General features: G+C 43.7%; 2 protein-coding genes across 2 annotated transcripts in view; one reads left to right on the top strand and one right to left on the bottom strand.

The window, feature by feature from the left end:
* Positions 1 to 229: 229 nt before the first annotated feature.
* Positions 230 to 1487, bottom strand: RPLP1 (ribosomal protein lateral stalk subunit P1). The gene is made up of 4 exons (XM_033067423.1): positions 1288 to 1487; positions 1109 to 1183; positions 890 to 1007; positions 230 to 350 (listed from the first exon to the last, which is right to left on the bottom strand). Exons 1-4 carry the CDS (start codon positions 1357 to 1359, stop codon positions 271 to 273), a joined length of 345 nt encoding a protein of 114 aa, XP_032923314.1. The 5' UTR covers positions 1360 to 1487; the 3' UTR covers positions 230 to 270.
* A 7258-nt stretch (positions 1488 to 8745) lies between these two features.
* AGO2 (argonaute RISC catalytic component 2) overlaps positions 8746 to 23323 on the top strand; it is a 53556-nt gene continuing 38978 nt past the window's right edge. Inside the window, exon 1 of the mRNA XM_033063606.1 lies at positions 8746 to 8819. Within this exon, the coding sequence (XP_032919497.1) occupies positions 8789 to 8819 (31 nt within the window). The 5' untranslated portion in view covers positions 8746 to 8788. The remainder of the gene's footprint in view (positions 8820 to 23323) is intronic.

Here is a 23323-nt window from a genome sequence, read left to right as displayed (position 1 = left end):
AGGAGCTGCACTGCTGTACTGTACCCAGAGGTGCTGCTGCACTGCTGCTGTACCCACAGGTGCTGCAGCACCAGCCCAGCCTCAGCCCTTCTGCTGAACCCATCCTGCAGCTCCAGGCTGTCACCGCACCCGCTGCTCACTGAGGTTTTGTTCATGACAGCAGTTTCAGGAGCTGCAGGTAGCTTGGCCATCCTCCCCTATTCACAAACATCCACCTGACAGACACAAGTACAAGTAGATGTTCTTTATTACAGGCTGGTACAAAACTGATTAGTCAAAAAGACCAAAGCCCATGTCATCATCAGATTCCTCTGATTCTTCCTTCTTTTCCTCTTCTTTCTTCTCTTCAGCTGGAAGAGAAATGAGACAGGATTTATTTTACAATTTATCAGCTCAGAGAAGTCACTTGTCACAAGAGGTGTCACATGTAATCACTAACGTCAAACACGAAGACCTGAGCAGTCCTAACAACCTAAACCAGTGGCCCACGAATAATGTTTGTACTGTTAGCAAAGTGGTTTTGTGCCTTCAGAATTCATTTCTATCAAACCTGAAAAACTCTTATAGAGGAGATGCTCATGCTCTGTATGACCCCGATGGCATACAGGAAGAGCAGTCTTAATTCTGAGGGAGCACTAATGCTGTACACTGATTCACCGATTTCACATGCAACGCCAGCCTTTCTCAAGGGGAGGGCGTGCTTTGCTCCAGAACACTCACACATGGCAGAAACCACGTGTAAGTTTCTGTCTCTGGTGCTTGCAAAGCTGTGGCTGCCTCATCCCTGAACAGGCTGGTGTAGAGGACGGTGTCCCTGCCCACGGCAGAGGGGTGTGAAGCGATGCCCTTTGAGAGCTCCCAGCTCAAACCATTCCAGGGCTCCACTCACCGGGGGCGGCTCCGCCGGCGGGCGCGGCACCTCCCGCGGGAGCGGCGGCAGCCGGAGCCCCTCCGCCGCCCGCTCCCACGTTACAGATCAGGCTCCCGATGTCGATGTTCGCCAGAGCCTGCGAGAACGACAAGCAGCAGCGAAGCCTCGTTAACACGTGAAGGTGCGGTGGGCAGCCCCACACACCGCCCCGCCCGGCCCGCGGCCCCTCTCGCCCACCTTGGCGAACAGCCCCGGCCAGAAAGGCTCCACGTTCACTCCGGCTGCCTTGATGAGCGCGTTGATCTTGTCCTCCTGCAACGAGACAGCGGCGCTCAGAGCCCGCCCGGCCCGGCCCGGCGCGGCCCCTCAGGCGGCCATGCCGCGCGGCCGCCGCCATCTTGTGCGGCCGCACTCACCGTCACGGTGACCTCGTCGTCGTGCAGGATGAGGGCGGAGTAGATGCAGGCGAGCTCGGAGACGGAGGCCATGGCGGGGCGCGGTGCTGGTCGCCGGGGGGTTCGGCCTTAGCTTCGTACGAAGGACTCAGCACCTTGGGCCGCCGCGGAGCGAAAGGGGCCGGGCGCGGCGGCGCGGATTTATAAGGCAGGGCACGTTGCGTCATCCGTGACGTCACCCGTGACCCGCCGCGCATGGCAGGTCGCGCGCGCTCCCTCCTTTCCCCTTCCCCCACCCCATCTCCGCCCTCACAGGGAATAATTCATCCTAAAAACCGGGAAAATTCCTAACTTATTAATTACCTAAAAATTCATTCCTGGCACCGGGTCCAGCCGCTCCCCCAGCACTGCCAGACCCACCCGTGCTCCCAAGTGCCACATCCCCGCGGCTTTTGTTTCCCTTCAGAGAAGCCTTCCCTGGGCAGCCCTGCCAGGCCTGGAAACCTCTGAGGCAATTTTCCCGGGATCCAAACTGCAACGCCCTGGCACAGCTTGAGAGACCCAGGCCCTCCTCCCCCACAACTATTTCAGGTCTCGCTAAAACGCTCAATTTTCTCTATGTAATAAAATGGGAATAAAAGGTGCAGAACAAGCCCTGGGTACACAACTGTGTAGCCTGATTTTTCCCACCTGAACGTGAGCAAGAACTTCTTTCATGTGCTGGACAGATTGCCCAAAGCAGATGTGAAGTCTCCCTTCACTGGAGATATTCCAGCACTGTCTGGACACAATCCTGTGCTCTGGACACCAGGTGACCCCACTGTGGTCCCTTCCAACCTCACCTGTTATGTGGTTCTGGGTTTCTGTGATTCTGATGAGACTGAGCAAATTCCAGAGTTTTGCTCCAAAGGCATAATCGGATTGTGAAAATAAATGTTCTCTGGGTTGTCTTTTTAAAATTTATTTTGTCTTCTGGACAGATGTGCATTTGATGTTCCTCGCCTCAGTGGCTCATCAGATCGTGGAACAGATTTTGTTGAAGCTGTGCTGGGGCACTCCTGGAGGACAGGGAGATCAGCAGATTTGCAGATGATTCCAAGCTGAGTGGTGTGGCTGACATGACTGAGGGATGGGATTCCACCTGGGCTGGATGGGGCTCTGAACAACCTGACTCAGGTGAAGATATTCCTGTGCATTGCGGTGGGGCTGGGCTATCTGACCTTTGAAGGTCCCTTCCAACCCAAACCAAATAAGTCAAACTATCAAAAATAAGCTTAAGCAAAATTGTTCCAAAAATTGCAAAGAGCTTGAAAGCTTAGAATCCTAAAATGACAATTTTCTATTACCAGCAAAGTGTATCCAACAGCCTGCTTTTGTAGTGCTCCTTTATAGAAATCTCAGGATTTATTAGACCACTGCAAGTAAAAACTGAGGTAGGCAAGAGAGACTTTACCTGTTGTATCCATCCCTTTCTAAGGATCAGAAAAAACTGAGAATTTCACCAAACAAAGATCTAACACTACTCACTGCTAGAGATGATAACTGCACAGTGATACAGAGCTTAATTTTGGCTGCTTATCCCTATTAGTGGGGTCACCAGCTCTGCATTTAAGTATTTACTTAAACTTCCTATTTAAGGCACAGGGCAATTGTCTACATTTTTATACCTACCTCAAAGCAGCAAATAAATGCACGTTCCCAGTGGGATTAAATATTCAGGAGCCTCTGTCATTGCTGGGTGCTTGAGGATGGGATTTCACAGGGACTTGCATGAGCCTGCCTTGTCTGCCCTCACTCCAGAGCTGCCAAGGTCTCCTGTGCAAAAACCCTCAGAGCTGTCCCAGTGGTCCATGAGATGATGATCTGACTGAAAAGTAGCAACAGAGAAATAAGATTCCTTTTCAATCAACTAAACTTGCAAATGTCGCTGGCCTGGGAGATGAAGTGTGCAAGCAGTCAACAAAATTTTAGGTTTTATAACAGTTCTAACAGTCCTTGAGCTAAAAATTATTAGAAATGCTGATGGGTTGTTAAAAAATAAAATATGAAGGCCTAAAATTTAAATGTGACATTCACATAAGCTTAGGCTTTGGTTGGCAAAGATGTTAATTAAATGAGATTTGCCTGCATCCCTTCTTCATGGCTGTCTTGCTGCATCTTTTGAGTGACACTGATAAAGCTGCTCTGTAGGAGCCCAGAATAAAGTTCTGATGAAAACATATCACTGTGTAAAAGAAAGCAAAAAAGAAAAAGAAACGCCAGTTTTGCTGCTTCCTAAGGCTTTTGGAAGCCTAGAATCTGATCAGGATTGCTGGTTAATAAAGCTTCATTAATAAAGCTGGTTAATAAAGCAGACCAAGGGTCTAGAAATCTGCAGTGGTGTGTGCTTTTCACCTCTGATCCTGTGTCTGTACTTTTACTGTCTAACACACAGCCATCCTTTTGGAGCAAAAGTCTCTGTCCTGGATGAATCTACAGCAAACAGATAGAAAAAACCCAACAAAGCCCCTTCCATTCTTCTGTGTATTCTGCTATTCCAGGGTGGTGAGTTATTTCCAGCCTGGTGAGGTTTGGGATGATGATACAGCTGTGTACTAGCAGGCTGTTCCGGGATCACACAGAGCTGTCTTTATGATAAACAGAACAAAGAACTTGGCTATGCAACTTCCCTGATATTTTACACTTATTTTACACTTGGATATTTTACACTTGGAGGATGGATGGTGAAGAGCAGAGGCAGAGATCTGGCTGGATGTGCTTGTGCATTGCCAAGGAAGATGAAAACATCAGCAAGGTCCCTCTTTATGGTGCACAAAGCAGTCAGCCCTTAGCACCTCGTCCTGAGTCAGCTGTGTGAACACTACAGAGCTGATGCCTGAGCTGCAACATGACCAAGGCCACTGGTGGTCATCAAAGTGGCCAAAGACTCAGGAGTCTTTACACCAAGGAGACTTGAAGTTGATAGTTCCTTTCTCATTCCTTGTCCTTCCTTAACTATTTTGTTGCTGTTTATAACCTTCCTGAGGAAATTCTTCTCTCCTTGAGCCACCTCTCTCCAGCTCTCAAGGCTGCAGTTTCTCAGTGAGCAAAGGCAAAGTGTGGCCAGCAGGAGCAGAGCAGTAATTGTCCTCCTGTACTCAGCACTGCTGAGGCCACACCTCGAGTCCTGTGTGCAGATTTGGGTTCTTTACTACAAGAAGTACATTGGAGCCTGTCTGAAGAAAAGGAACAAGGCTGGGGAAGAGCTGCCTGACAGGAGGCTGAAGCCAGGTGGGGGCTGGTCTCTTCTCCCAGGTAATAAGTGCTAGGATGGGAGAAAATGGCCTCAAGTTGTGCTCAGGGAAGTTTAAATTCAGTATTAAGAAAAAATTCTGCATGGGAAGGATGGTCAAGCATTGGAACAGGCTGCCCAGGGATGGGAGTGAGCCAACAGCCTTGGAGGTATTTAAAAGACAGGTAGATGTGGCACTTAGGGACATGCTTTTTTTTCTTGGTGAACAGTCTCATGTACAGTATTTGCTTCTTTTATCTTCTTTTTGGAAAGTCCTTTTTGTTCCTAGTTGGGTTTTTTATTTTGGTTTTTTTTTTCCCCCTTACAACCAGGTCATTACAATGAAGAACAAAACTGCAGTACTTCTTAAAACTGTAATAACAGTGTGTGTAACACATCCCCAGCAGGTGGTGCTGCATCTTTTCCATCAAGTTGAATTGTTGCATTGTTGGCCCTGATCACCTGGAAAGTTGTCTTTCTGAGTGAACTGAAGTTAGTAATCTAATGATAATTAGTAGTTATTTTGGTGGTTTTTTTTTTTTAATTATTATTGCAATTCATTTGACAAAAAAAATCAAGTGCAGCTTTGTGGCTGGGTTAACTGATTATAGAAAGACAAAAATCAGGTTTTGGTCCCTCCATCATGGATTAATTGTGGTTAAATACTTAACTGTTAAAATAACAAACAATTCCTGAGCAGAAACAGAACCCCCAAAGTCTTTGCAAAATGTGAACACATTAGGGCATAGAGCCATGGACTTCTTCACTTTGGTTGTGATTTTAAATTCTTATGTAAAGTAGAATGCAGAATATGTGACAGGTGTAATGTATGTACTCAAGGGTAACATCTTAAACATTAGGCCAGCTGAGAGATGGCAAATATAAGCCTTAATCCCTCCAAGTCAAGAATAAAATTTACATCTTTCAGTTCTGAGCAAAAAATTTTGCTGCTGTATCATTGTAAGCAATGACTGCCAGACATTTATAAACCCTGGGGTTTTAAAATTAATTCAATTTAAAATGGGAATGGTTGTTACTTAGGGAAATCAATGTGTGTTTTCTCATTAAAAGAAATTTGCCACTGGCCTATTTGTATAGAAAATATTTTCCTTAGATTGCTGGTGCTGCTATAAATGATTTTTAAATGCTGCTCCTAAATAATATCTTTGCTACCAGAATGATTAGAACATTTTTTTCCCCTAAAATTAATAATTTATTCTGTGACAGATATCAGTTCTGGGAAATGTCAACTTGAAATTCAGCAGTTAAGACAGGTATTGTGCCCACTAGAAAAACCTAATTTTAAGTGTTTAAGCAGCTGTTATTATACTACCATATAATTGTTAATACAGCATATAAAGACCATGCATAAAAGAATGCTGTTACAGAGCTTTCCAACCTCTCTTTCAGAACATACCTTTTCAAGAACTGAGGCCTTTTTTGGGTGAAATGGCCCAGTAAGACATAATTAGGTTTCACTGTGCTCCAAACCAGCAGTTGTCAGTGACAGAAAGCATTGGAAATAAAGCAGGTGACAGCCCAAAATGAGTGTGTGAACAGGGGCAGCAGAGCTGGAACTCTCCTCGATGCACAGAAATGCTGCTGGAAGTGCTCAGTACCATGAAAATATACCTGAGGAATAGCAGCACTTCACATGGGAAAACTGCAATTTCATTTATTATTTAGCTGACTGTGCAGTTCTGCAGTCTTGTATAAACAGTGATAAATGCTTTTGCGTATTAAGTGCTAAATCCAGAGAAATCAGCATTAAATCAGTACAAGAATGTTGCACTCTAGGATGTTTGAGGAATTAATTTTCATTCTCAGGATCTCTGTCTTTCAAAGAACTTCTGAAATCAATTGCAGAGCATCCTTTTGAGCCAGAGGGAAGTGTGGGATGAGTGTTTAGTATTTTGTAAAACCTCCCCTTATATATTTTACCTGTCTTCTGATGCTTGTTATTTTCAAACTGCTACCACAGCAGACTTGTAGCTTCCATGCAAGTCAGTGCTGATAGCCAGGGTGACCGAATTAGTCCAGTGAACATTCCCAGAAAGTTGTCAGTGTATTTTACATCCTTTTCTTTCTTCAATGCAGGTCTAACAGGCACAATAGTATGTCTAATCTTAGAGGAAGTTACATTCCTAATCAGATTGAAGAGATTGGTTTAAATACAGCATCAAAAAAATCGATGTTGATACAGAAACTGCATGTTTTCCTCCTGCCACCTCAGCAGAAAAGCAAAATGTGCCTCAGATAATTCTCTCTGGCTCTTGTTTTGGGGGATTTTCCCCCATCCACCCTTCTTTTTCACCCTGTAGTAAGGTTACGTATATAGCATAAACCAGGAATTATTGGTGGTTGTGCAAAAATGTTACCCAGCTCCTCACAGGGAGAAAAACAGCAACCCCCTAGCCAGCTCCTTTGTTTATCTTTATGCTAGAGCTGCTTGGCTTTATTTTAAAACTAAAGTTGACCCATAATTTTGTCCTTTATTTGTTTATAGTTACGGGTAAATCTTTACTTTCCAGCAATTTGAGAAGCCTGGAATGGAGACAAATCCAAAATCACTCCAGTGGAAACTCTAGTGGTGACAATGGTTTCAGGAACAGTTCACTTGAAGTGAAAGCTGAGCTGTTAATAGCAGCCCTCGAATATCTGCAAGTATGACCCAAAGGAGAGGGTAAATACTTTGGAACAGTGATCTGCTTCTGTATCACTTGCAATATGAATAAAGAAGAAAGGTATTAATTGTCTTGAACACTACAAGCTGTATGTTTACCTTGCCCTTTGGCAGATAATACTTGGTGAAGGAATTCAGTTGACTTTGACGGAGCTTTTGACTGTTCTGGAATGAAAACTGCATGAATTTTTTAAAGGTTTCCACATCAACATGAAGGAGATGCTTAAAGTATAGATCATTGCTGTGCTGGAACTCTGTAGGTAACTCCAGTGGAAGCGAGTGTCATTAACTTGCTTTTTGCCTCCTTAGCAGGTTTAACTTTATTTTTCCTACTTTCTTTTGAAAGGAAGAGGTACTAATTAGGTGACTGCAAAAGGATGACAGCTCCTGCAGGAATTATCATCTCTGATGGAATCATAGAATTGTTTTAAGTTGGAAAATACATGTAAGATCATCAAGTCCAACCATTAACCCAGCTTTGCCAAGCCCATCACTAACCCATGTCCCCACATGCCACATCCATGACTTAAATCCCTCCAGGGATATCTGCAGGGTCTCAATGCATCAAAATGATCAGTACCCTGCTTCTTTCACGTAATTTCTAGTTTGTTTTCCCCAGTACTAAACTTTACATAAGTACACCAGACATTATCTGGTTGTACTAAACTTTACATGTGTACAGTACCAGACCTTATCTGGTTGACAAGGACAATAAGGCAACCCCACCACAGCTGGGTTTCATAGATAGGACTAAAAGTGGATGTGGGAATCCATGAGCTAACTGAGCTGAGGTTTTCACAGCAATAGGAGGAATAAAAGAATATAAACAAACAAATCCAAAGTTAAATCAAGATCCAGCGGTATGTGTAATACTGATATACTTCCAGCATACCTTTTAAACATGTAACAGGGGGAGGTAGTGGAGAGAGCGCTAGAGGCACACACAGTAATTTCCCGAGGTCTCACTGAAAGCCACAGGATGACAGGACATAGTCTTAAACTGCGCCAGGGGAGCTTTAGGAGGAGCTCCTTCACAGCAAGGGTGATTAAACATCGGAATGGCTTGCCCAGGGTGGTGGTGGAGTCACCGTCCCCGGAGGTGTTTAAGGCAAGGCTGGACATGGCACTCCGGTGATGTCGGGTCCCAGGCTGGGCTCGGTGATGTGCGAGGACTTTTCCAAGCAGGCAGACTCTGTGAGGGCGCTCCGAGCTCCAGGGGAGCGGGGCCCCTCAGCGCCGCCGCTCCCGCAGCCGCTTCCCGCCCGCCCGGGCCGAGGGCGGAGCGCCCCTTCCCCGTGACCCCGCGGCTCCTCCTCCTCCCCTCCCCGCTCCTCAGTGCCGACGAGTAACCTGGATTCCCGGCCCTCCTCCTCCTCCTCCCTCTTTCTTTTCTTTTTTTTTTTTTTTTTTCTCCTCTTCTCCCCTTTTCTTTTCCTCCCCCCTCCCCTCCCCGTCCTCCTCCTCCTCCCCTTCCCCCGACAGCGTAGCCAGGGCTCGGGCTCGCTCCCTCCCCCGTGCCCTCCCCTGGAGCCGCCGCCGCCACCTCCTCCGCCGCCGCACACGGAGACATGTACCCGGGAGCCCCCTCCGCCGGACCCGGTGAGCTTTCGGCCGGGTTTATTTCCCACTCCCGCTCCTCCCGGAGCAGCTTTCCCGCTCCGTGTCCCCGGGGAGCCCCGGGAGCGCCTCGCCCCCCCCGGCTCGGGCCTGGCTGGAGCGGCGGCCGCGCTGGCCGGGGGAGGAAGGAGGGTCAGGGCGCCGCCGCCACCCCGCGCAGGGCCGCGTGTCCGGAGGCCCCTCTGAGGGGAGGGTCGCCTTCCCTGCCCCGCTCCCCCCTCCCTCTGCCGAGCCCTGAGGCCGGCGCAGCTCCCGCTGCGGACCGGGGTCTCCATTTCCTCCCTCCCGGCTCCATCCCGGGATTCCCGGGCGGATTCCCGGCCGGCCGCGTGCTCGGCAGCGGCCGCGCTGCGATAGTTGCGCTGTGGAGGTGCGGGCGGAGCGGCCGCGTGTCGGGAGAGCTGAGGGGCAGCGTTCGGTGCCCTCAGCCTCGCTCTGTCCTCTGGGCAGATCTGTGAGCACGGGAAGGGTGGGCGTTCTGCAAAGAAGGGTCAGCAACTCTCCTAAGGGCGCTTAATATCACTTTGGGGAAATACAGGTTAATACCGTGCGAGTTTGTGCAGTTCAGATGAGACGGTGTTTGTTCCTTTTTAGTGTTAGGCTGTTTCTGTGGTGGGAATTCTTACGTGGAAACAACAGTGTTTGCGTGACTGGCACCTAGTTTTCTTCTAGAAAAGTTTCAGAATAAATGGAACTGTATTTTATGCCACTTTCTCACTGGTTTTGCATAAAAAGTCTTTCCTTAGGGGGATAATCTAGCAAAGACTGGAGTAGGGAAATACAGGACCTGTAACTGAGATATCTTTTACTGCTCCTCCTACAGATGCTTCTGTAAAAGCATTCATATCTTGGGATCCACAGTTAGGTGCTGGCTTTTCTTTTTTTTTCCCCCTCTGACTTGGTTCTCTTGAAGGGGCAATAATAAAGAAAAACAATCAGGATGATTATTTTCCTCTTGAAGTACAGCTCCTCTGTTTTTACTTTCTCACCGGGCTCTTGCTGGCACAGCAGGCACGCAGGTCTCTAGAGCTGTGTGTGTCCAGCCTGATGTCCAGGATCTTGCCTTCATGTGAAACATCATTTGCACACTTCAGTACCAATATCTGTAGAACTATAGATGCAATCCTTTGGTGGTTTTGGGTTCTCTTGCTCTGGTACAGGTACACTGTGAATTTACAGGTGCTCATGGTGGCTCCCATCGGGCTCTTGCTGTGTTCACCTCCTGGTGATAGATCTCGTTCGAAATTGTGCTTAAGGAGACAGACAATTAAAAATATTACCAGCATATGGGCTGAGAGTAGTTTCACATCTGGGAGTCTCTTTATCTTTATTTACTCTCTATCCAACCCTATCACTTTCTCTTTCACTTGGAATGATCTCCCAGCTGGTGTCTGCTCTTTGCCATCAGAGACCCACATTCTCTGTGAAAGAATGTTTCCCCCTTCCTGGAACAATAACCTCTTAACCTCGGGCTGCTGACCCTGCTGTACTTCCAAGTTCTAGGTGGCTGTGTGTTGTCAGTGGTGCACGTCTCGGGCTCCTGCTGTTCTGCTGCCTCCAGCCAAGCTCATCTTGTGTCTTGTTTACTTCCGAGTTTATCAGTGTGGCTCAGCCCTTTCCCCCTGCTGGGCAGTGGCCTGTCTGTGCCGGGGTAGGAGCTGCGAGTTGTTCTCCACATGGTGAGTGAGGCTCTGCTTCCTTCCTGTGAAATCATCCACAGCCAGCCTCAGCAGCACAGTGGCTTCTGGCAGCCCAGGCAGCTTCCTGCTCCGCTCCACACACAAGGCAGGGCATCTTGGAGATTTTTGTTAGTGCGTGGCTCCTCTGAGGACCAGCCTGGAAGCAGAGGCTGTGAAGTTAATCTGCAAACTAGAAAACCACTGTGTGTGAAATCCTGCTCAGAGGAAAGAGCACAAGTGTGGTTTACAGCTGTGAACACACGAGAGCTGCAGCCTCTCCAGGTCTGTCAGCACACCCTTGACACCAAGGAAAGGCTCCCTTCATCTCTGCCCTCTCCAGACGCTGCTGATGCTCAGGGGCTGCTTTGCTCTCCCAGCTCCCTTTGCCCAGCTGGACTCTGCAGCCCAGCCGGTCTGAGGGTGCCCCTGGTGCTGGCCTCCTGCCAGGGGAACCGCTCAATTTGCCACAGGGTTTGCTATTTTAGTCTTAATTCTTTTTCTGGAAACAGTATCAAGCAAGTTAGGAGGCTGTATCTGACTGATTTCAAGAAATTGCTGCTGAACGTGGAAAGTTCGTTCAAAAATTCTGTTATGTCAGGAGTAAGATGGGTTTTTGCACATGAAGAGGTTGGCATGAAATCACTGTTTCCATAATTAGAAAATTAATGATCTCTTTTTGCTTTTTCCCAAATACTGATTTCTTGACTTGGTGTTGAATTTGCTGTGACATTGTGTCCATACTCTTTTTTAGCTCCAAGGAAGTGTGAAAAGTAAAAATCTGAAAATCTGAGAGGGAATTCTTTTTTTAAGGGAAAACCTTGATACTTTTGGTGTACTTTTCTAGAAGGAAAAAAAAAAATCAAAGTAGCATAATAAAAGTCCTGTCATTCAGTTAAGAGACTTGATTAAAAACCACATAAACTTCTGGTACTTGCACTTCTCAGTCTTAATTAATGTATTTATTAATTCTAAACTTTTCATACCACATACTTCTCTTTTATTCTTTGAAAGGATATTCAGTTTTGCCTGATGCTGAAGGTTCTCATTTATTGTTGAAGCAGCAGTTGTGTGAAAAAGATGTGAAATTGATTATAGCTTTGCATGTGAAATACCAACTTCTTTTCCCTAGCATGAAAAATGACTTCATTAAATTACTGGAACTAAAGTTAATTTACTGTCATTTAGCTTGAAGTTACCCTTTAAAAATTGTGAATAGACTTGAAATTTGTAAGTCTGTTTTGGTTTTCAGTGCAGGTACCTGTTTTTTACCTTTCATAAATTTTCCTGAAGATTTTGGATGTTGGATGTTGATTCTTTTTGGGAGTCTTCAGTCTTAAGATGTGGTGCAGGGAAGGAAGGGTGTGCTCATACCTTAACTGGGGTAGTAGAAATGGCTGTATCTTCATCAGTTAGAATTTAATGCACCAGTGTCCTCTTAGCTTGTGTTTCAGTGTCAGCAAGAGCTCCCCTGTACCTCCTGTTAAAGTCTGCCCTTCTCCTCTTAAAAAAACTTTTTCTGTTCTCTTGAGGGTGGTTGTGGACCTGGTCTTACTCTGCTGCTGGTATCACAGAGTCATCCAGTTTCTTTGGCTTAATTCTAGACTGTAAATTAATGCTGAAACTCCTTGTAAGCTGCTACACAAAGAGGAGAGAATGAGAACTTCATGTACAGCCTCAGCTCTCTTCATTTTTGCTAAAATTGAAATTGCATTTGACAGAGTTACAGCCTACAAAACACAGCATGATTTTTTCAAATGTGTTGTTGTCATGACCAATATATCTTCCTAAGGAAAGGAAAATTGTGTATTGTAATGTTGCCTCAGATAACTGTGTTGTCTTCAGGTGGTTAAAGAGGAGGTGGTTTGGTGGAAAGGTAATTGGTGGTGTTAGATGTGTCACCAAACTTTCTTCTTTCCTTGGTGAACTGAGCTATGCTGTTTGCTATTGGAAAGTGAAACATCTTTTTCAGCAGTGATTCTCTTGCTGATTCTGTGGTTACATGGGATTTTGTACACTGATTTTTACTTCATCTCGAAATTTTTCACTTTTGCAGAATTGTTGTGTGCTCCTACGTGCTTAGTGGTGGATTGGAATGTACAGGAGCAGTGCAGAGGAGCACTCAGACCTTCCTGACTTCCAGAAAAGTTCTTTTTTTTCCCACAGTGTGTAGCCCTTCCTTCACTGCTATCACCACCAGTCTGCCTCTCTTTCACAGAAGGGTGGAAAAGGCATAGAAATGATTTAACTGAGTAAGAGAAAAAAATCCCTTAGATGATCAGCTGATATTCTTGTATCCCTTAGAACTGTATAGGAGGGAAAGATTTTTCCATTTCAGAAAACAACCCTTCTAAACACTTCTGGTCTTCCAGAAAGTGCAGGGATCAGCTGATGAACACAGTGAACTTCTGCTAAATTGGCTGTGCAAACACAGATAGCTTTAACTAATTAGGAACTTTACATGCCTGATGAAAGTCCTGTTCATGTTGGCTAAGTCTGTTCTGATGACATTTTCACAGAACTTGTAAGGTCTGTCACAATTTTGGTGTTTTGCTTCCCTTACTTCATGTTTAAGCAAAATACTTGGTCCTGTTTTTAGTGATGAAGTTTCTAATACTCAACCTACCAAAATTATTGCTAAATCTCTAAATGAAAACTCAGCCTCCAGTATCTTATTTTTGGTAAGTTATGAACTAGAGGAAAAAAAAAAAAAAGCTGGTGGAAAATATTACGTAGTTTTAACTGTAGTGGCTGTGGGTAGGGATCTGTTCCATGCATTGTTCAATTAATTTGTTTTAGTATCTTGCATCCTTTCTGATGTACTCACAAAGCAGCCCACTAGAATGTAAAATATCTCTTATCCTATTGACTGGGGAAGCAAAGCCCTTTGAAATCTCTGCAAAGAAATTTTTTTTTTCCCCCACATATATTGTAATGCACCAATTTGAACTTAAAATTTTCATTATGCATTTTATACTGCAGAAATTGGGAAAAGGCAGACCTGGATAATATCAACCCCAGGTAGACTGAATTTGTGTAGTGTCTCATGTTTTATACCAGAGCTGTAATTTGTGAGTCCCTTTGGTCCCATTTCTGAGAAGTTGTGCTTTGAAGACACTTTCTAGTACTGTCCAGGAAGTGGAGTTTTTTTTAGATCCTTGAGACTGAGGTGATGCCTGTACTTTTATATACTCAGAACTTTTTAAATCAGTGGTGTCTTTTAGTCTGTTTAGTGATCACCACAGATTAGTGGAATTCATTTTAACCTCTCTATTTTAATTGTTTTGCTTTTATTGTTCTCTTTTCAGAACAATATTTGGTGCTTTCAAATAAAAAGTTTTTTGTGTGAGCATTATTTCATCTGTTTCTGTACTGTGTCTTTGCATTTCATATTAAGCCAAATGACTTCTGCTAACTACCCTGGTTTATAGCTGTGCTGCAGCTGTGAAGCCACGTGGTACCTGGTGCCCAGGCTTTCTAGGAAGGAAAGTTTTGTTTGGGTTTTTTTTACTGTCTGACTTCACAAAATTGGACACAGCCAAGGTGAAAGCAAAGCATTGATTGAGATGGGAAAGTACTGTGGATCCTGGCATAATCAAGTCAGTCCAAAGCTTGCTTTGAGGTTTTTACTTTGAATTAGGTTCTCATTGAGCTGTCCACAGTGCTACCAAATTTTGTTACTATTTGGGTTGTGAAAGAGATTTATGTATTTTTTTTTTGAACACAGGTGTGGTGAACGTAATTAGTTCTCTCCTATTGTAATTTGTTTGTCCTGTTCTATTTTTTGTAGTTCTGCTCAGTTGTGTTCTGTCTTGTATGGGAGTTTATTGCCACCTGCAGTGAAGTTGTTGGGGACCAGCTCCCAACATTAATAAGTCTGCAGCCTTACAAGTCTCTGTCTTTGGGAGAAGCATTAAAATATTTAACTTCTCAGAAATGCAGAATAAAATTGAAGTTTTCATTTTTCTGAGAAATAAATGAATCTCAGCATATTACCTTGGGAAACTTGAAAATACACTTTGAAACTTACGGGTATCAAGTGATATTTATGATTTTGTATATAGTCTGTGATAAAAGTAACTCTCCTGTGGCCACTGAGGAACTGCCTTGGCAGTGTTGGACACTGGGATGGCTCTGTTTGAGCTACTCATGTCAGTATTGCAACTTTTTGTCTCAGTGATGCTTTTTTTTATGTTCCTGGTTTAGTCACGCAATTTACGTAAGAGCTTATTAATGTGAGAAAATAATGAAATTTAAATTTTAATTTAGTGGTAGGAAGTGTGTGTGGATGTGCTAATTTAGATTTATTTTAAATAAACCAATTTTAGAAGAATTCCCAAGAGTGGAGGTTTCACTGGCTTAGCTAGATCAATCAAAAAATTGTTTGAAGTTAAACCTGTCATGTAGATGAATAAAGCTTTAAAACATAATTATTACTGGGGCCTCATTATATACCTTCTGAAACTTGTTTAGCAAGTGTTTGCTATTAAAGGACAGGCCTCCTTTCATACAGAGGGTGAATTCCTGTCTAAATGTTGCTGTGTTCTTGACTTTGATAATGAAATTATTTCGTTGTCCTTTCATACAACTTGTGGTTTGCACTGAATGTTCCTTTTCTGCTGGTTTTTGTGGGCTTTTTTTATAAATTTCTCTTTTGGTTTTACACTCTTGCCCCATCATACTCCTCTGTCATCTCTGAAATCCTCACTGAGGACAAGGCTTTGGGAGAGCAGGGGGTTTCTCTTGTTTGTGGTTTTTAACTGCCAGTGAAACCTAAGGTTTCTCAAATAATATTACTTGTCAACTTCTGTTCTGCTGACTTACATGTTTCTGTTGTAAAGTCTACTGAGAGACATAGATTTAAAAAGAAAACCCAAAAAACCACCAACCCTCCAAACCACAAGCAAAACAAAAATAAAATAGAGAAGAAATCCAGGTTCGTGTAGAAAGACAATGCAGAAGAATTAATTTCCTGGTGAACCAGTGCATTTCCATTTTGGGAAGAGCTTCAGTGTTTAATGAGGGAATGCTAAGGAATAACTCATAGGGATTCAGAATATTTGCATAAGGGTGTGTTGTTTAAAAAGTCAGAGCTTCTTTCAGAAGGAGGAAACTTCCCGCCAGGGCAGGGAAATTCAGCTTTGTTGTCTGGCTCTTGTTATGTGATAAGAATATAGTGGTGGTTTTTTTCCTGTTTTACTTGCAAATTCCATTTAATGTCAAATTTCAAGGGGGCCTCTCTGTAGCAAACTTCTATGTGACTTTTTTAACCTTTCATAGCTGAGTTTTAGTTTGTGTCAGGTAATATGAGAAGATCAGTTGCTTACAAGAAGCAGGTGGAGGAAAAAACCCTGAGGTGTAATGGAAAAAAAATTCTGGTAGGGGACTTCTGCTGCCAGCCTACACTCTGTAATATCTCAGTTATTCCACTATTGGGAACCTGAATTTTGCCCTTTTTGCAGTGATGCTGAAAACCACAGCCCTATCTCTGGAAACCACAGGAGATACTACTGCATGTTGAAGATGCTGCTGCAGCTGCTTTCACTATCTGAAATGATAAAATAAAGCATAACCTCGGCTCTTAACTGGGAATTTTTCTATTCTGAAACTAAACCACCAGAGTGTTCATGTAGATTAATCCAGTGTGGGTATGGGAAAAGATTTTTTTTTCCAAGGAAGGCATGACTACTTCTGACTTACAGCTTTACACTTGAGTTTCATAGTTAAAAACTTTTTAGGCATGAAGACAACTTTTATTTTTATATTTTGCACAAAAACACTGCCAGCCAAAATCAGTGTGGGTATGAAATGTGCTTGCAAAGGTACAACTCAAACCAGAACTATCCTAGCTTCTCTCTTTAGTTAGCTGAGGACAAATCACTTCTGTGTTTCATTAAGTTGTGCACAATGCAAATCCCACAGAGAACGTGGATCTGGGGCCTCTGTGGCACCAGTTCCCAGCTGGTGAGGCACAGCACATGGAAAACCATGCCAGTGGCTATGGAATAGAGCCTGAGCCATTAGAAGTCATTAATTCAGTGGAGCTGGTGAGCATGTGGGCACTGATGGCTCTGAAAATGCAGGAGGAGAGGCATGAGGTGTCATGGTAGGGAAAAGGAAAAGTGTTGGGGGAGCAGCACTGCTGAGAACTCAGACTCTTTCAGGGGATTTAATCTGTCCAGTGTTTGTGGGCTGTAATGCAGAGACCAGCTCTCACTATTTCTGAGGAAGAAAAAAAAAGAAAATCTGAGAGCCTGAGATGTGGAGGTAATGGAGTGTCAGGGTGAGCTGTACAGCTCTGGTGGTGTTGTGTGATGGCAGCTGGTGTGTGCAGAAGGTGTTGAGGTCCTAACGATGGGGCTGGGGCCCTGTACCCCTGGCTGAGCTCAGCTCTGCACCTGGCAGCAGCTGATTTGCTGGGGCTCCTGGGGACTGAATGGAATGGCTTGTCTGTCTCATGTTCACACCAAGTAATGATGGAAACTTCAGTCTGTGTGTTACAGTTTTTCAGAGGGTCAGTCCTGGTGTATGAAGAAGTCACAGTTTACCAGCCTTGTAGTGACTCAGAAGGAAAACAAGTAAACACAGTGAAGGGTGGATTGGGCTGGTTCCTACACACCTGTGCAGTGCCAAGTGTCAGGTAGTACAGAAGGAGGGGGAGCCACATTTCTTTCCTAAGCTAAATGCAAACAAGGGGTAAGGGAAGCATAATGTGGGATGGTGAATATGGACTCTCAGGTCTTACCTTGTTTACAGGAGAAGCAGCCTGAAGGGAGCAATAGGAGCTAGTAGGTGGGTTGGGGTTTTATTGTTCCCTCTTAAAACATGTGTTTATTCACTTTGTCCTTTGCCATTTCAAAAGACCCAGAGATTGTATTGAATGGAGGCATTGCTCTTTATGAATGCAGAAAATAACATCATTCCGTATTTCAAATTGTTAGGAAAGACATCTGGAATTAGTTCAGCATCATTTTCTAAGGCATGGAAAAGGGAATGAATCATGATGGTCAAATGTGATATATAGCACTAAGAATGTTCTCCATTTCCCCCTTCACTGAGTAGAAGTTTGTCTGAAGATGGAGTTATTTTGTACTTTGAATTCACATTTAACTTCAAACTGGGCTGCTGACTTGTGGGTAAGCTGTAAGCATCCCTCCATTGTTTGGATGAAGCTGGCTATTTGGATGACTTAATTCAAACTGCAGTTTGTAATTAAAAGCATTTCTCTGTGGCCCTTAAGGAGGTTGTGGTAGGACTTGGTAAAATTCCACGTGCAGGGAACGGTTAAGGCACCTGGTTTGTGAGCAGTGAGGATGGAAGTTCTTCACTTTGGATGCTCTAGTGGTGCTCTGCCACTGCTTACCCCACTTGTAGGTGGTGAGAAGCAGCTTGTTGGTATTCAGAAACTTGAGGCTGACTTTGAAGGTCAAGGCTGCAAGGATAATGTGGGAGGAAAGCAAAGTACTAACACTTGCTGTCTTTTGCTGGTTGACATTGTCCAGAAGCAGCTTGTGGGCTGGAAAGAGCCATTCTTAGTTCCTTGCCTGCTGCTTTCTGCTGGAGCCTTGATCTCTTCCTCTTCAGTTCTTTTGTTCTTACATATTCTTCTTTGAAGTGTGGTCCTGACTTAAAAGCAGGCTGGATTGATGTCTCATTTCTCCCTTTGATCTGTGACTGCAGCTCACACCGTTGGTGTCTGGGTGTGATTCTGGTCTCAGTGGATCACATCACTTCTGGCACTGTGAAAAGATGGTGTCTGTATCTTACAGAGGTCAAAAAGACATCAGGGTAACCAGGGGAGCTGCAGGTCTGTAACTGATTCTTTATTCCAGACAAAGTCATGGGTTGGGCTGGACCTCTGAAGATCATCCTGTCCAACCTGCCTGCCATGGGCAGGGACATCTTTCAGTGGGGAAAAGGATTGACTTGAAAGTTAATCTTGCTTGATTTCTTTCACAGAAGTGACAATTAGTCAATAAAATGATGTCTGGAGCAGTCTGCTGAACATAATGAGATTACAGTTATGAAGGTAGTGCTGTTCAATGCTTTTACTCTTTGTTAAGGTATTTAGTTTCATACTACAGCACTAAGAAACTGGAAGCAATGTGGCAGAGCAGCATCAAACATCTCAGTAGTCATGCAAGGACCTTAAAATATGACTGAATATGAGGACAGCTCCTTTGTTTTTGCTCATCAATATTAAGCCAGCCCTTTTGCTTGTAGCCCACTTTGGCACATTATGCAATGTGCTGTGGTTAGAAAGTGTGGTAGCTGCTCACTGAGAGACCAGAAGAACCTTTGAGGGGGGTTTAGACAAAAATGATAACTGAAAATCTCATCACATCATCTCCTCTGCTGTCCTTGTGGTGTGCTGAGTTCTTGGAGATTAATAGATGAATCTGTGACATTTTTTTTGTTGTGCATTATCTCATCAGGACTATTGTAGCTTGACTGAAGAGCTTTTGGTTTTCATGCTCTAAAACATCCTTAATGAGCAGCAGACAGACTTACAGGTCCCATATAGATTCCTCTGTCCCCAAAATATCAAGGGACTATGAGCTGCAGCTTTTGGTTTCCCTTATCTCACAGAAAACACTGCCAGCCTCTCTCCTATCGTTCCCTAACGGTTCTTAACAGAAACTCAGAAGTTAAACTTCATTATAAAACCCAGACTGTCAGAAAACTTGAATACAGCCCCAAGTTTTTCTTTAGCTGGGTCCTAAAAAGAAAAGGCAGAACTGCCTGTATGTTTTTCCCTGCTCTGATTATATATGTGAAACTATAATACATAAATACTGTGCAGATCCTGTCAAGGATCTTTCTGAATTCTGTCCATCACTGGTAGTTGAATAACTATTTGTGGAAATCCTGTTTCCCCTGGTGTGAGGTGTCCCCTTTCCATGTCTCCCTTTCTGCCACTTCAAAGAGCACTTCCAAAAGGGGACATGACCCTTTTGGAAGCCCTGTGACAGGGCACCAGGGGAAGGAGCAGGTGGCACACCAGGAGAGGTGAAGGGAATCAGGTGTGTCCAGCTTTAGGAGGGGAGAGGGTGGTGATCAGCTTCTCCAGCTGGGAGAGCCTTTGGAGCAGATGGAGCCAGACCTGTGGCAGGTGCACCAGAGCAGGGCAAAAGCTGGAGCACAGGAAACTCCAGTTGAGTAGAAGGCAAGTTTATTTTAAGATGAGGGTGGAACAGGTTGTAAGAGGTGTTGTGGAAACTCTGTTCTTTAAAATATTCAAAACTTGACAAGTCAGCCTGGTTGCTTCCCACCTGTGTTGCTCTTGTGTTCATGATCCTCTGCTCCTGTGCAGAAGCTACTGGAGGCTGTTCCTTTGCCAGTCTTGGTTCTTTTTCACCTGGTCATGATGAGCACATTTGTCATTTTATTTATTTCTTGCAGTTCTGGAGGCAAAATAGCTGCTCAGTATTTGAGGACAAGTTACTAAATCTCTTTTTTTGCCCAAGGAGCAATGAATCCTCTTCTGGATCTGTGTGATGGCATCTGACTGACCTGGAGGCAGCAGTGAATGTGCACTGTGGCTGTACCTAAAACACCTTCAGTGATGTTCTGGAAGAGCAGCCCCATTATCTGATATTGGAAACCTAAACCCAAAGCGACACTTTCAAATAAGGCTTCCTTCACCTTACTTTCATTTAGAGATTATATATTTTTAGAAAAATAGTTTTGGAGAGTCTTCCCCTTGGCAAACATAGATTATATGAGCCCAATGCTAAAACCTACTGAGAGTTGTGAAAACATCACCTGGTTATTAAATATGAGTTAGGACTTGCCACACAAGGAAACTTATTGATATAATTGCACTGGTGTAATTATGCTCAGACGATTTCCTGTGTCAACAGGCCCTTCCATGCAACTTGTTTGGCCCCTTCTTATTTAGTAACTCATTAGGCCTCTGACTGCACATTAAAATTGCATAATTCTTTGCTAAAAAATCTCCAATGTGCAAGTTTAATGCTGACTGGGAGCACTTTCAGCATGCTGAGCAGGGCAGCAGTTAAGCTTTAAGAAATGGTGAAGGACAAAAGAAGTGAATGCTCCAAGTCTGGGAAATAGTTATGGAGCACATGGTCCTGAAAAACCATCATTGCATAATTGCAGGGATTTTGGAGTAGAAACTTGTCAAAGTGTGTGGCTCATTCACACCTTTTATAGACTGGGAGTGTCGTGGCCTGCTCCCTCCCTGAGTCACTTTTATCTCTGATTTTGATCCCCAGTAATGTGCAGGAATAAGAGCAGCCAGCCTCGTGTTTGCAATAGTTTTCAATTTGCAAAAGTTATTTTTACTAACACAGCATTTCTGTGATTATCCAGGTTTCCTCTACCACCTCCTTACCCTGCCCCTGTCTTTTGACAGAGTAATTTTGCTTGATTGCTAATTTTTATTTCATAGAACTGCCACAAGACTGCTGTTTTTCTGGTACCTGTCTTTTCCAGATTTTTTTTAATAGAAATTGCTGTTTTAAGATTGATAGCTATGAACACTTAGTTTATGTGAATGGGATGAATTATTATAGGAAGTCTGGTTTCTTTCCTGATAAAAGTAAGCCTAAAGACAGCATATGGGTACCTCATTATTCCACACCCAGCTCACCTTAACTCACACCTTGAAAATGGGGCTCTTGATGGTCTCAATCATCATATCAAGGCTGAAATGTTCTCATTATTCATTTTATCATTTGGTAAATGAGTGAGGAGCTTCCAATACTTATCACATGGATGCTCCAGTTTATTAGTCTTTCATCTCTTTTCTAATCCCTTCTTTCCTTGACAGCACTTTAAAAGTAAAATCCAGGAATGCATGTAGATTTTCCAACGCTTTGAAATACTGTCTCCAGAAGCAGCATCTGTGTTCATTAAGGTGTCTCTACATGAATTTTGGCAGGTTTCCTTGGGCAGGGCATCATTTCCAGCTCAGATGTCCAGTGCTACCCTCTGTACCACACCTCACCAGGCTGCAAAAGCTTTCTAGTAGGAATCTTGGCACTAAGGAAAATATTCCTGTCACATTTAAAAGTGAGTGAGTGATGGGAATTCTGCAGGACTGTTTGAACAGGGATATGGGGCAGCTGATTCACTTTGATTGCAGCAATTTTGCCTCCTGATCAAGGCTGAAGGCTTCTCTCGTGTTTTGATAGAAGGTCAAGCCTTATTTCTGTTTTGTCAGCACCAAATTCAGTGTTTTGTGATTCTGCCCTTCACAGCTGCTTGCTGTAATAAGTTCTACACAAGATAGTTTGATTTTGATTTCTTAATTTGAGGCAGTAGTCCAAGGAATGAATTCAGCTCAGTGGTTGCACTATTTAGTTTTTCTCCCCTGGAGTTCAGTTCCCATCCCTGGGTGCTGTAGTTGACACATACGTGTCTGTTTTAGGCGGCAGAAATGTAGGTTGAGCTTATCGGGTCACTGCTGCTGTTTAATAAACAGTACTTATCTCCTTGAAGCAACACCCTGCCCTAAATAAGTTTTGCCTTGGGAGTTGAGTCAGAAATAGCTTTCCCCCCACTTTTTTTTCTTTTTCTTTAATTGGATCGTAAAACCCAAATAATTGAAAAAACTGTTTAAGATGAAAATCGAGGGTGGCAGTGGTCCTGCTTTCTGGGCAGCTTGGTGCTTTTTTATCTCTGTGAGTCATGCAGGTTATAAAACTGCATTCACATCTTTCCCCAGGAGTCTGTGCTTCCCTCAGCATTTCATCTTATTCTTGAAAATGGGGCTGAACCCTCACTTTTATTCAGTTTGTCACTAAAACTCCAGTGCAGGAATGCAGTGATGCTGTTGAGCACCATGTGTTCATGTTGATCCCTGAACACTCACAGATTTGGCTTTGTTATGCCCCTGTGAAGCACTGAACAATCCCATTTTAAAACAGAGGGAGGATATATTGCTTAATTACAGAATGACTTTATTTGGCAGCGTAAATAGGGATGTGTGGGAATGTCCATCATGCTTCTCTTTGTACTTCCAATTGTTAAGTTAAATTTTTTTGTCATTTTGAAAATTAGTCCTGATGTACCTAATAGGGTGCAGAAAAGGAAGGGCAGTTGAATTAGCATGTGGCAGTAGATACAGAAATGTTAGAAGGCATAAAGAGAAGAGAAATCAATATATTGATAACAGTTGGCCAGGTAATAGGGGTAAGGCAATGTGGAATGCAGAGTGTGAATAACAAAAAATGGAACTGTTAAAATACAGGAACCTGGACAGAAAATTAAAATATTTCATATTGGTTATTCCCCTAATGGATTATGGGAATCATGGAAATACACAAAAATCACAGAATAAAGTTAATGATTAGGACATAATTTTCAAATGGGAACATTCTGTTAATGGAAAGATGGAAATAAAAATGTGTGCAGTGATGATCTATAAAAGATTCAGCAGCAGAGTGACTGAAAATGTATGTGGGAGACAGATTATTTTAAAATTTTGGTGGGGGTGGGAGTGATGGCAAACAGGAATCTGGAGGAGTAGAGGTGTCTGCTTTGTGCACATCCTCTTGATCAGATTTGGAGGTGGATCACAGAAACCTTTGGTGTATTGCAAGTAGGAATATTTGTGGGAGTATTTTTTCTGTTACTTCCCAGCTGTAGTGATAATGCTGTTAATAGCTTTGTTAGGTGTCCTATCCACAGCAAAGAATTCTTTCCACTGAATGACACAGATCCAGTTTGAATTTGTCCCACCAAACAGGGGGATATGGTGTCTGCAAAACCACCTGAATTAATCACCAACAGAAAAACATGAAGGCAGCAGAGGGCCTGGAAGTGTTGGGAAGAGATGAAAAT

The sequence above is a fragment of the Catharus ustulatus genome, chromosome 1 (genome assembly GCF_009819885.2).
Source record: "Catharus ustulatus isolate bCatUst1 chromosome 1, bCatUst1.pri.v2, whole genome shotgun sequence".
In the NCBI taxonomy this organism is placed as follows: Eukaryota; Metazoa; Chordata; class Aves; order Passeriformes; family Turdidae; genus Catharus; species Catharus ustulatus.
Note: the sequence above shows the minus strand (reverse complement) of the source record. Positions and strands in the feature narration are given on the sequence as shown.